This window comes from Populus nigra, chromosome 4 (assembly GCF_951802175.1).
Source record: "Populus nigra chromosome 4, ddPopNigr1.1, whole genome shotgun sequence".
Classification (NCBI taxonomy): domain Eukaryota; kingdom Viridiplantae; phylum Streptophyta; class Magnoliopsida; order Malpighiales; family Salicaceae; genus Populus; species Populus nigra.
The window spans coordinates 637,230-650,447 of record NC_084855.1 but is presented as its reverse complement, the minus strand read 5'-3'; the positions used below and the strand labels follow the sequence as shown (position 1 = coordinate 650,447).

Sequence of the window (13,218 nt, the reverse complement as noted above, 5' to 3'; positions counted from 1 at the left end):
TAATCATAACTGTAAAAAAACACGGGCCGAGGATGTTTTTGACGTTTGCTTTTCTATTTTAATTTTGTTGAGGTAATAACGTAATCAGAGAAGTTTAATTTTTTTTTTAATCTTGTAATTAGTATACTCCACGTGGATGCCAGCGGGGCTTAAGCTGTATCCAATTGGCAAAGCCAGAAAAGGATATGGTGACTGCCAGTCTGCCTAGTGGTCAGTGAGAATCTGGAGTTGACAGGTCCACAGCACGTGAGCTGTGGATGATTTGTTGGTTTACTGCCATCAATGGTAAGTTTTAGCCGGAAATAACTGTTTGATTATTTTATTTACAGCATATTTAAAATTATATGAACAATTATATTTTAAAGTATTTTTTATTTAAAAGTATATATATAAAAAATCGAATTGCTTACGTGGGAATGCTGAGAGGCTCACCCCAGAAGGCATGAAAGGCTCACATCTCATGCCAAGGACCCAAAAAGCAAGTCGCCAAAATCATGCAGAGGCTACGAGGAAATGGTTGGAGGGTTGAGTATATTTTGTCACTCTACTCCATGGATGTTTTTGGTGTCGTCCACTTAAGCTGTGCTTATTCCATTTATAACAATATTATTTTCCACTAGTTTAATGATTTAATATGAAAATTTAAAGCATTGTTTTAATAATAAAAAAATTATATTCGAATATTTAATCTTGTCGAAGCTAGTATTTATATATATATAAAAAAAACATAAAAGAAACAAAACTAAAACTTAGTTTCGATTGATATCGATCCAGACTTATTGAGTTAATCCTGAAAACCCAGGAGATAAAAGCTCACCCGAAAAATTCATGAAAGGTGTAAGATCGATCTGTAAAAGTTCAGAACAAATCCCTTTATCTGTAACCTTCGTTCTATATGTTGGGTATACAACCAAAGTCCCACATTGGCTAGAAATGGGGAGGATCATGGGTATATAAGGATGGACAAATATCTCCATTGGTATGAGGCCTTTTGGGTATAACCCAAGAGTAAATCCATGAGGGCTTAGGCCCAAAGTGGACAATATCATACCAATGTGGAGATAAGTGGTGTCCATAGTCCTTACAAGTGGTATCAGAGCCAGGCCCCGGAGTTAGCCATGATGGATGAATCCTCGGAATGCCGAACAGAAGGTGGTGGGCCCCCAATCTCGATGTAATCCATGGATCAGCTCTATTGGATAGGCGGTGTGCTCCCTTCATGGACGTGTCCTGATCCCAACACGGTGAAGAGGAGTTGACCTAGAAAGAGCAAACTCTCAAGTCAGGTAGTGCTCTCCAGATGCTTCATGGACGTGTCCTGACCCCAACATGGTGAAGTAGAGAATGAAGAATCCTGGTTGGTTGAGAGTGGATGGATGAATGATCGGTTTGAGGGGAGGCTCGGTGGTCCTTTGTTTGAGGGGAGGATTGTTGGGTATACAACCAAAGTCCCACATTGGCTAGAAATGGGGAGGATCATGGGTATATAAGGATGGACAAATATCTCCATTGGTATGAGGCCTTTTGGGTATAACCCAAGAGTAAATCCATGAGGGCTTAGGCCCAAAGTGGACAATATCATACCAATGTGGAGATAAGTGGTGTCCATAGTCCTTACATTATATACTGTCAAGGGATCCTCACCCTCTTCAAACCAGCAGCACCAGCATGGCTTCTTCACCTTTTGACAAAGAAGCGAATGCTCGAGGATCATCACAGCCACAAAATCAAAAACATCCATGGTCGGGAGAGCGAGAGGGCCAGGGAATTCTATGACAAAACAATCACAAGTTTGAACTCTAAAGTGGTCTGCTAAAACATTAATGATTTCATTAATTAATTATTTTAATTCTCGATCTCCAATACTTGATTTAATTAATTAGTAACAGAGCAATGATATCCAAACTCGTATGGTTGTTGTTAGAAAAATAAGTTTTTAAAAAATATTTGTAGTTGTAGTTTAAAAAATATATATTTTATTAAAACTATTGTGAGATTAATTTTTACATGTAAAATAAATAAAAACAAGTCTTAATAAATAAAAAATAAATTATTTTAATTTTAATAAAATTAAAATTTAAAACATAATTACATGTGAACTTAAATACAAAAATAAAAACTAATCAAATAATTTTTTCCTTGTGGGGTCACAATATTAAACTTTTTTAGGATGTGTTTGTTATGCTTTTGAAAAAAAATTAATTTTTTATATATTTTTATATATTAATATCAAAAATAAATTTTAAAAAATAATGGCGTGACGAACAGATTAAAAAGATTGTCAGATTTGCCGGACTTAATTCTTAGCATCAAATAAAACAAAATAAAAACTGAAAAAACAAATGACAGCTGTGGGATTTGAACCCACGCCCTTTCGGACCAGAGCCTAAATCTGGCGCCTTAGACCACTCGGCCAAACTGTCTTGATGATCAGTAGCGTCCTATAATATTATAAAATATCATTTACTATTACTGTAAATCAATAAAAATCTGTATTTTCAATCCCCCGATAAATTTTAAGTTTAGTACCTTTTCTTTCACGTGGAAAATTCTCAGGGTTAGCTTGTAGGGAATAAAATCGTATAAAGGCAAAATCATGAATATAAAAATAATTTAACAAAATTTTAATATATAATTTTTTTAACATCCTACTAGAAAATAAATTTTGGTATCTGACATTGATATATATATGAATTAAAAGTTAATATTATAATGCTTATCATAACAAATATATATATATATATATATATATATATATATAACAAGAAGTAATTTATGTTAAAAAAATATATACTTCTAGTATATAAAATTGATACATATAAATTCAAAAATTCACATTATAACTTTTATTATAATTTCTGGCGATATGACTTGTTGAAGAAAATGATATTGGATAAATTTTAATTTTGTTTTTTTAATATTAAGGCAAAGATATTTATACATTATTCGAGAATTAACTTTGTTTTTTAATATTATTTTAAAAAACACTATTTTTCTCCAAAACAAATAAATAAAAATGAGATTATCTGCCCTAGGTTTATAAATTAGTCCAAAACAAGGGTCCTGATTCATTTATCCACCTGCTCCCATAACCTTTCCAAGTCATAAGGTCCTCAAATCAACGGTTACAAATAGAACAGACAAAACATCTGAAGCAACCACCAACCATCCGACCCTCCACCACACCAATCCCCTACAACCCACCTCACATTTCCATAGTGCAACCGCTCTCCCCCTCTACCCACAAAATAAACCCTCATCTCTGAAAAGTGAAAACTCCCGTCCTCCTCCTCCTCCACTCTTGTATACTCTACCTCCGTCGATGGAAAAACTATAAAAAAAACACTTCAGGAACAGGCCATTTCAGCAAACAAGTAATTGAGTTTGAGTCACCGAGTTGGCCATGGTTTCGTTGACAGTGACGGGCTCCTTTGTATCTAAATTATCTTCTTCTTCGAACAGCTCAACAGTTCTTGTCTCGACTCGATCTCGACTATGTTCTTCAGTTTGTTTTCCAGGAAACAAGGGGAGCTACTGTAGTGAAAGGAGGTTTGGCTTTCGAGTTAAGGCTTACGATTCTTCTAAGAATGACTCTTCTTCTAATAATAATAACTCTGGTGACGCCAAGCCGCCTAATGGTACTATGGTAATTGTATCAATCTACTGTAGTTCTTGCATGAATTGCTTTACTTTTTAGTGGAAACTGACTGAAATGGAATTTTGGGTTTTCTTTTTTGAAATCAAAAGCCAAAGACCAGGAGGGAAATTCTATTGGAATATGTCAAAAATGTTCAGCCTGAGTTCATGGAGCTTTTTGTAAAACGAGCACCCCAGCAGGTTTTGCTTTTTTTTTTTTATTATTCTTGGCATCATTTCATTATTATTCTTGGCATCATTTCATTGGCTCTTAGGCATTGCTTCAGTTTCTCTAGCGTTGTTTGTAGTGGAAATGTGGATATGAAGCATCCTTGTCATTTTTTTAGGTTGTTGATGCGATGAGACAGACAGTGGCTAATATGATTGGGACTCTGCCTCCGCAGTTTTTCGCTGTAACAGTTACTACTGTGAGTATATTGTGTTTGACTGGGATTGCGCATTTGGAAATTCATTGTTTAGTGTTGAAAACTGCAGGCATTTTGGTATTGAGAGAGGTCGGTTTGGGCTTTTTTGTTTCAGGTGGCTGAAAATCTTGCGCAGCTCATGTATAGTGTTATGATGACGGGCTATATGTTCAAGAATGCACAATACCGGTTGGATTTGCAACAAAGTTTGGAGCAGGTTGCACTTCCTGATGCACAAGAAGAAAATAAGGTAATTGGTTTGTTGAAATCTAAAGATACAATTCACTGCTATAGGTTTAATGGGTCTACAAGTTTAACATTATCTCTGTCTTAAAGGGGCATATAACTTTATCTTTGTTTTGACAAAAAAATATCATTTTTTTCCCAGTATATAAGTAGATGTTATGACTGTTCAGGATGAGCCAGATTATGCACCTGGTACACAGAAAAATGTGTCTGGTGAAGTTATTCGGTGGAATAATGTTTCCGGCCCTGAAAGAATTGATGCTAAAAAATACATCGAGTTACTTGAAGCGGAGATTGAAGAACTCAATAGTCAAGTTGGCAGAAAATCTGCAAATGGACAGAATGAATTATTGGAATATCTCAAGTCTCTTGAGCCCCTAAATTTGAAGGTAAATACAGTTGCCGCTTTTTGATGTATCCTGGCTTGGTGCCTCGGTCAATTAATGCAGCTAACAGTTACTGTCAGGTTTCTGCTTGGCGAGATGCACCGCACCCAAGCTAGTTGAATAGTTTATTATTCTTGCATACCAGTGCCCATTACTTTGAATGCCATCTAAAGAACACTTGTTTTTGCCTTCTCATTTTTGAAAGGTTCAAAATTTTACTTTTGGAATGTTTTTCTTTCATAAAGTAACGAAAGAATAGAAGTGTATAGAAAATATACTCCCGCAACCACCTTGCTTCCCACTTCCAGATTGCCAGGCTGTATGGAGTAACTTTGACGTTATTTCCACATTTTCACTTCAAATTGCTTGTTTATCATTTTGCAGGATTTGACAAGCAGTGCTGGAGAGGATGCTGTTCTTGCAATGAACACGTTCATCAAGCGTCTTTTGGCTGTTTCAGGTCCCGACCAAATGAAGGTTTCCCTGAAAACCGACTCAAATTTCTTGATTTACTGCCATGAATAGGATTCGTATTAGTAAAAAGAAAACATGCTCATTTTTCAAAAAGATTGTCTATGTAAATAGAGTGCTTAAAGGTTCTATATCTGATTATGAACTAATCAATTTGGATGAATAGTCAAGCATTTCTTCAACCCTTGCAAATAAATGTTCTATTTATTTGTGTTTTTGTATAGTTTCTTATTCTCAATAAGGGCATAACCTTATTTACATGAAGAAAGGGGATAATTTAAAGCCATTCGTATTAGAAATTGTGTCCCATTGAATATCTGGTAGTTGCATTTTCTTCCCTGGATTTTATTTGATATCAAGCAAGCATTGACCATATCATTTATGAATTCTGTACCATTCTTAGATATCTTTTGAGCAAGTGTAGTGCATTGAACCTTTCAGGACAAGGCTGATGAAAGGAATTAGTTTTAGATGCAGATACTTCGGAACAATTATAATATCACTGTATTTCTTGAATAATCGTTTGATTTTTCTGAGCAAACTTAAAGAGCCATGCATTCTTGACTTCGATTCCAATTGCAGACATCTGTAACAGAGACTAGTGCACCAGAGCTTGCAAAGCTGCTTTATTGGTTGATGGTGGTTGGGTACGGCATTCGCAACATTGAAGTCCGTTTTGACATGGAGCGAGTACTTGGTGCACCTCCAAAGCTTGCAGAGTTACCACCTGGAGAAAATGTTTAACCAGTTGCATAGGTGTGCTAATGACTTTTGTTGACCAAGCAGGAGCATAGTGATCTTCATGTTGGATTTGATCACGTGGCAGATATTGCTGTTGAGTTCATATCTTGAAGCAGGCTCAATGCCAGTACGATTCTTTTCCCTTGCCACAGGAGATTGGATTTCTAAAATTATTGATAATCCTTTGATCAAATACTAGTTGCAGATTTTGAGTTAAATTTATGCAGTTAAAGATGCTTTTCAGAAGCAGTCATTTTTAAGGAAGTTGTAATAAGATTGTCGGCAAAATCATTCTCAATATCTGCAATGTCATTATGCATCTTGAAACACCTCTCAATTGTTGACATGAAAAGAAATAGTGCAGCCACACATGGAGGATCAAGGATCAAAGATCAAAGATCGAAGGAATGCAACAAGATAACTCTGCTTCGCTCCCCTCCCCAACTTCTTTTCATCCCTGCTGCCTACATCTGGGCAAACCTAAAAGTATGCTTTCCACTGTCACACTAATAAAAAATTAAATATAAAAATAAATCGAGGGCAGAGCACATACAGACGGGGAAGTTGCAGTGAAACCATGTGACTCAACTGCTTGTAGCTTCCCAGAAATCAAGAAAATGAATCGACAATCTGAACCAGAGCTTCATTCCCACGAACAACCATAGCTGTTATTGTTTATATGATCGAGAAACAGCCACTGCATGATCAAGTATCAAGAATTGGGAACCTGTGTTCTGGGATATGCACGTTTATACAAGCTCATGCAAACAGTGTCATGCTGCTGAAGGATCCCATTGAAAGTGTACTTCATAGCCCCTGAGCATAAATCACAGAAGTTACCAGCAAAAAACTAAAAGACACCACATCATTTATATCATCTGATGGAACATAAGATGCCCGCTACATAAGAAAACTTAATGCTGGAATCCTGCTTTGGATGAAAATGGAATCCGATCCCTTCAAAGTTTAGGCTAGATAGACAAAAAAATCATACCATGTGTGCCAACAGGTTCCTTAATCCGACCATGGTGACCACATTTCGTATACACTTCCACAGGCTGCAAGCACCAGTGACACATTTCGTATACCTCTCCATCTTGTGCTTGTCTGAATTCAAATCATCGGTGGAGAATATAGGCCTGAAAAGCAAACAGTGTCAAATTGCAGAGGCATGCATCTAGACATACAGAAGGGCAAAATTGCAACACTTCAGTAGGCCAATGATATTACCTAGCAACAAATTGCCGAAAACCAACATGAAATACTAGTTCTTCTTTGGCTTTGATAGGAGCATCACAGGTATCATGCTTCTTAATGATGAAAAACATTGAAAAACACATATTGTGAGAGAAATTAAAGTAATGTAGACGATTTCTGAAGAACTGAAAACTGTAAACAGCAGTGTAAACACCAGAATACCTAAAGTGAAGAACATGCATCTTGGATTCATTCTGAAAAAGGCCAGATGCTATCACATGTGCTCTCTTTGCAAGCAAACATAACTTTGAAGCAACAAGAGTAGTTACTTCCTTAATATGAAGCCTCGCGTATTGGCCTGCTGGTTTACAGTCATCCTTTTCTCTTGCTCCATATCTAAGACTTTTGCAAGGACATGTTTTTATGTTGGGCACAGAGGCCGTTTCGTGGTATTCTAAAAAGCAACTATTTGTTACATTGTCAACTACAGAAGCTGAATTTATTTCTGCAACAGCTTGTGCTTGTCAGGTTATCTGGTTGGGGAGAATTCTTGAAGAGCTACAGTTCAAGCAAGTTGGAAATACTACAATTTTTTTTGTGACAACAACTCAGAAATCGAACTCTTCAAGAATCATGTGCCATACGGAAGAAGCAAACATATTGATGTGAGGTATTATTTTTTAAAAGATCTCAACAATGATGGAACAATCAAATCGATTTACTGTCGAAGTAAAAACCAGGTTGCAGATATACAGGCCTCTCAAGTTGACTATATTTGTGAAGCTACACGGTGTATTCGGAGTTTGTTCACGTGCTGCTGTAAATGAGAAATTTACAGAGGGTTGAATTTATTTTAAACTGATTTATATAGATTTCAGTTTAAAAAAGAGTGTTAAAATTTAAATGTTTTATTTCATATTCATTTATATTTATTGAAAGCTCTGGTCAGTAGTAGGGGTGACCAAGTCTCTAGGAATTTGGTTACTGATTTTCTGGCTGAGAAAATATCTTATATGATACTATTTTATAGGAGTTGTGAGTGCTATGATGTAAAACTAATTTATAGGCCTTTTTTTTTTATCAATAAAATATATAGAGCTTTACCATTCCATATAGATCTCTTTTGTTTTTTCTTATTAGTATATGAAGCTCTAGATCCTCCCATGGCTAATGGAGGATTTTTGTGAAGTAGGACATCAAAAACTCTCTCTCTCTCTCTCTCTCTCTTTATATATATATATATATATATATATATATATATATAATGAAAATTTAACAGTTAATTTAAATATTATAAATTTTAAAATTATTAAAAATTTATATGATTATTAACTTTAAAGTCTTGAATAATTAATTAAGATATACATAAATTAACCCAAATATTTCTAATTAACCAAAAAAAATTTCAACCTATATTACTTTGAAGTTTGAACTCCCATGTTTCAATCATATTTTAAAAAAACTCATCTGCTACGAGATTTGAGTTATAAAAGGATTGAGTCAATTTATAAAAAAAGAAATTAAAATTATATTATTTTGATTTATTTTTTTAAATTAAAAACTTAATAGTCAAGTGAGTCAAATAATTTTTATTTTTTTAACTTAGACAGATGTAAATCCTAGTCCGACCAGGTCTTATATTGAACCGTAAGGCTTGTCCGGTTATTGGAACAATGGCTTCAATTTGCAGCGGCTATTAGAATCTTTCATTTAGAAAATGAAGTTGTATGTCTAAAACTAAACTTAAGGGATTAATTAATTAAATTATAAAACTTCAGGGGCCATACAATGAAAATCTGTCTTCGTCCTCTTCACCACCTAAAGGCATAAAATATCCAAACCGGATAAACCAGCACCTCTCGCTTCCCGTTAAGCCATCTCTACCCTCAGCCTCTCTATCACTCTCTCTCGGAAAAGAGAAACCTAAAATGCTTCTGTTCCCGCAACCTCTCCCAAATCGTTTTTCTTCAATTTCCATAACTTCTCCAATCTTCCACCACCACCACATCCTCCAACCACAACTCTCCGCCACTCCCACCACCACTGCCCTCACCGCCACAAATCTCACCGACTCCTCCCTCCCTTACTCAAAACGACATCACGAAACTTCACAAAATGACATCGAAGACTACTACAACGACGACGACGACGACATTCTCCCTCTCCAAAGCCTCCGTTACGACTTCACTCCACTCATCAACTACCTCTCCAACAAAATTTCCACTTCCACCGACTCGGACTCCGACTCAGCCTCTCCTACATCATTAGACTCCACCGAGTTCCAACTCACCGAGTCATACCGTGTAGTCCCTGGTCCACTCTGGCACTCCCTATTAAAATCTCTCTGTAGTTCCTCTTCCTCTATTCCTCTCGCTTACGCTGTCGTTTCTTGGCTTCAAAAGCATAACCTCTGTTTCTCTTACGAGCTGCTCTACTCTATTTTGATCCACGCACTTGGTCAGTCAGAGAAACTATACGAGGCCTTTTTGCTCTCTCAAAAGCAAAATTTGACTCCATTAACTTATAATGCCTTGATTAGCGCGTGTGCACGGAATAATGATATTGAAAAAGCGCTTAATTTGATATGTAGAATGAGGAAGGACGGCTATCCTTCGGATTTGGTTAATTATAGTTTAATAATTAGGTCATTAATGAAGAATAACAGAGCAGATTCTTCAATTTTGCAAAAGATTTACAGGGAAATTGATCGTGATAAGCTTGAAGTTGATGTGCAGTTATGGAATGATATTATTGTTGGGTTTGCGAAAGCTGGGGATTTAGATAAAGCGTTGGAGTTTTTGGGTGTGGTGCAAGGAAGTGGATTGAGTGTGAAAACTGCCACGCTTGTGACAGTGATTTGGGGTTTGGGGAATTGTGGTAGGACAGAGGAAGCGGAGGCAATTTTTGAAGAAATGAGAGACAATGGATTGCAACCGAGGACCAGGGCGTATAATGCACTTCTTAGAGGGTATGTGAAAGCGGGTTTGTTGAGAGACGCAGAGTTTGTTGTTTCGGAGATGGAGAGGAGTGGTGTTTTGCCAAATGAACAGACTTATAGTTTGTTGATTGATGCGTATGGGAATGCGGAGAGATGGGAGAGTGCGAGGATTGTGTTGAAGGAAATGGAAGCAAGTAATGTGCAGCCTAATGCATATTTTTTTAGTCGGATTTTGGCGAGTTATCGGGATAAAGGAGAGTGGCAGAAAACTTTTCAGGTTTTAAGGGAAATGGAGGACAGTGGGGTGCGTCCTGATAGGATATTTTATAATGTTTTGATTGATACTTTTGGCAAGTTCAATTGTCTTGATCATGCCATGGCTACCTTTGATAGGATGTTATCGGAAGGGATAGAGCCTGACACAATTACTTGGAATACACTTATAGACTGTCATTGTAAGGCAGGGAAGCATGATAGAGCGGAGGAGTTGTTTGAGGAAATGATGGAAAAAGGCTACTTGCCTTGTAATACTACATTTAACATTATGATTAATTCATTTGGGGACCAGGAGAGATGGGGCGATGTGAAGAATTTGTTGACAAATATGCGGAGTCAGGGTTTATTGCCTAATGCCGTGACATATACTACCCTTATTGATATTTACGGGAAATCAGGTAGGTTTGATGATGCAATTGAGTGCGTGGATGATATGAAGGCTGCAGGACTGAAACCATCCTCTACTATGTACAATGCTTTGCTAAATGCCTATGCACAGAGGGTAAGTCAACAGCCTTGGCACTGACATCAACTCCATTATATGATTACTTTTTCATGGGATCTTGCGAAATGCTTTATTCATATGGTTACTGATAGTCAGATGATGGTATATTATAGTCATAGTCTTGGCCACATGGACTATTTTCGTTGTGGGTATACAAATAAACTTGTGCATCAAAATATAAGATCTTTACCGGGAATAAGCTATATATCCATGATCATGTGCCTAGATGTCCGACTTATCATTTTCATGCACACTGTATGGGCAGGACATAGGAGAACATGCTAATATTTTAGATAATTACTGATGAACTTCTACATTACAGTTGCTGTGCACTTGAGATCACTGACACATCATTTTAATGTTTAGTAAGATGACACTGTCAACCTTACCAAAACACATAGTTCTGATGCAATTGGGAAGGTTGTGCAGTTTATCACTTGTTTTATAATTGTGCTATCTTCAATTCACTGGTTGCTTCTAAACTCAGAAGATCAAGCTCAGATATTGGTATGCACAAAGTAGACAGTAAGGAGGTTCAAATGAATGCGTTCTATACCCTTTTCTTGCAAATGGGAACTCTGATATACATAGGATCTACTGTTCTGTCCTCCTAAGGATCTCCCATTCCATTTTCTCACAGGGTTTGTCTGATCAAGCTGTAAGTGCATTTTGGGCAATGAGGGATGATGGCCTAAAGCCTAGTCTCTTAGCTCTCAATTCGTTGATTAATGCATTTGGAAAGGATAGGAGGGATGTTGAAGCTTTCGTAGTGCTGCAGTACATGAAGGAAAATGTAAGTTGTTGTTACCCACAGAGTATCTATTTTCCTTGTTGAAACTGCAATTGTCTTGCCCTCGTATAAAATGTCCAGTGGTCCTCTAACTGCAGGATTTGAAGCCAGATGTGGTTACTTATACAACACTTATGAAAGCTCTGATTCTTGTTGAGAAGTTTGATAAGGTATAATATTCATTATACTGTATGAGTGCTCGCAGACAATGTTTGGAAAATTTGATGTGCTGCCTTTTCTTTCTTGTGACATGTTTGGACAATGATACTGCACCCTTTTGCATTTTGTGCCCATTGTATATCCACCACAACTGTTGATCTCCTTCTTTTAAGGTGTTGCTGACATGATAAGCTGGACCTTGCATATTTCATGGGCTGATAAATTGTTTGCTGCAACCCCTATATCAAAAATAGATGTCTCAGTTCTTACCATCAATCATACTTTACCTGCCTTAAAAGTAATATAATCAAATGAATGCATAATTTCTCTTTGCTTCTACCTAGAAATGAAGCATCATACCAAATACCTGATGCATAGTTTATAACCACTTTGTTAACTTGAAACTGCATAATTATTGCTTGGTGTGTGTCACGCCACATTTCTGTTTGCATTTCTTTTTTTTAGCTTACACTCCATGTCTGTATCCGAGCTGGAAGTACAGAGCCTTTGAAAGTCGATTAGCAACTAGGTGGTTCACTTTAACATTATAGTGCATCTACTAATTTCGAGCTTGCATTATAGGATATAATAGAAAGGTCAATCTTTGGGTATGCCATCTGAGATTGCTGTTTATGTCTAACAAACATCTTCGATGCCCTAGCTGTATCTTTACATTGACCTAATATATACCTATCAATCACCCCTGTGGTTCTATATGAAGATAATCGACCTGCATGTTTCAGGTGCCATCTGTGTATGAAGAAATGATTTTGTCTGGGTGCACCCCAGATAGGAAAGCCAGAGCAATGTTACGCTCTGCTCTGAAATACATGAAGCAAACACTGGAATAGTAGATGAGAAGCCCAAGCTATCCAGCCATACAAAATACAAGATCGTTATTACATCCGAAGTTGCTTCCCTGTTCAAGGTTTGTGCCTGCAGTCCCTTGTGCTGCCATCATTTTATCATGATTAACATATTATCCTCCATCGCACGAATTATTCTCATTCTCTAGACTCGATGGTTTTGCAGGAAATGCTTCATACGTGCATCCCCACATAACTTGGAAAGGGTTTCTGCTTCAGGAGCAAATGATTGTCTGCATCCATGATGAAGAGTTACCTACTTGATATCAAAACACAGGATTTGAGGAAACCTCCTCCCAACTGTACAGTTCTTAACATTCTTGTCACAGCTCCTGAGTTGTATTCTATAATTGCATCAGTTCTAATCATTCTTTTATCCTAATGGAAATATAGGTACTGCTATTCAATTGAACATCATCCTCCCATGGTGCAAAGATTCGACCAAACAAAAACACTAATTTTTTCATATGAGAATGGTTTCCTCATCTGCTTCCCCTGTAGCTTGTTGATATACATCAGGTTCAAGGCTGCTGATCTAGAGCAGAGAATAGTTTCTTCGAGGGAAACTAAATACTATAGGAA

At 36.8% G+C, this 13,218-nt stretch overlaps 2 protein-coding genes and 1 non-coding gene across 4 annotated transcripts; 2 read left to right on the top strand and 1 right to left on the bottom strand.

Annotated features, from left to right (window-relative positions):
- Window positions 1-2,343: 2,343 nt before the first annotated feature.
- Window positions 2,344-2,423, bottom strand: TRNAL-UAG (transfer RNA leucine (anticodon UAG)). Its single transcript has one exon. It is a non-coding gene; the product is annotated as a tRNA-Leu (tRNA).
- A 783-nt stretch (window positions 2,424-3,206) lies between these two features.
- On the top strand, window positions 3,207-6,234 carry LOC133690905 (uncharacterized). The gene is made up of 7 exons (XM_062111184.1): window positions 3,207-3,646; window positions 3,748-3,837; window positions 3,984-4,064; window positions 4,177-4,311; window positions 4,478-4,696; window positions 5,078-5,170; window positions 5,747-6,234. The coding sequence occupies exons 1-7, from the start codon at window positions 3,404-3,406 to the stop codon at window positions 5,906-5,908; spliced, it is 1,023 nt and encodes a 340-aa protein (XP_061967168.1). The 5' UTR covers window positions 3,207-3,403; the 3' UTR covers window positions 5,909-6,234.
- A 2,705-nt stretch (window positions 6,235-8,939) lies between these two features.
- Window positions 8,940-13,100, top strand: LOC133691845 (pentatricopeptide repeat-containing protein At5g42310, chloroplastic-like). 2 transcript variants are annotated; one of them, XM_062112456.1, is made up of 6 exons: window positions 8,940-10,818; window positions 11,462-11,614; window positions 11,710-11,781; window positions 12,514-12,698; window positions 12,803-12,938; window positions 13,030-13,100. In XM_062112456.1, exons 1-4 carry the CDS (start codon window positions 9,031-9,033, stop codon window positions 12,619-12,621), a joined length of 2,121 nt encoding a protein of 706 aa, XP_061968440.1. In that variant the 5' UTR covers window positions 8,940-9,030; the 3' UTR covers window positions 12,622-12,698; window positions 12,803-12,938; window positions 13,030-13,100. The 2 variants fall into 2 exon arrangements, with proteins under 2 accessions (XP_061968440.1, XP_061968439.1); XM_062112455.1 differs by having other exon boundaries at window positions 12,803-13,048.
- The last annotated feature ends 118 nt before the right edge of the window (window positions 13,101-13,218 follow it).

Bases quoted from the DNA above. Each gene is read 5' to 3' on its own strand.
- LOC133690905 (XM_062111184.1), top strand. From the start codon at position 3,404: ATGGTTTCGTTGACAGTGACGGGCTCCTTTGTATCTAAATTATCTTCT. The intron at 3,838-3,983 runs GTTTTGCTTTTT...TCATTTTTTTAG, and splicing joins TAAAACGAGCACCCCAGCAG to GTTGTTGATGCGATGAGACA. The intron at 5,171-5,746 runs GTTTCCCTGAAA...TTCCAATTGCAG, and splicing joins CAGGTCCCGACCAAATGAAG to ACATCTGTAACAGAGACTAG.
- LOC133691845 (XM_062112456.1), top strand. From the start codon at position 9,031: ATGCTTCTGTTCCCGCAACCTCTCCCAAATCGTTTTTCTTCAATTTCC. The intron at 10,819-11,461 runs GTAAGTCAACAG...ATTTTCTCACAG, and splicing joins TAAATGCCTATGCACAGAGG to GGTTTGTCTGATCAAGCTGT. The intron at 11,615-11,709 runs GTAAGTTGTTGT...CTCTAACTGCAG, and splicing joins TGCAGTACATGAAGGAAAAT to GATTTGAAGCCAGATGTGGT.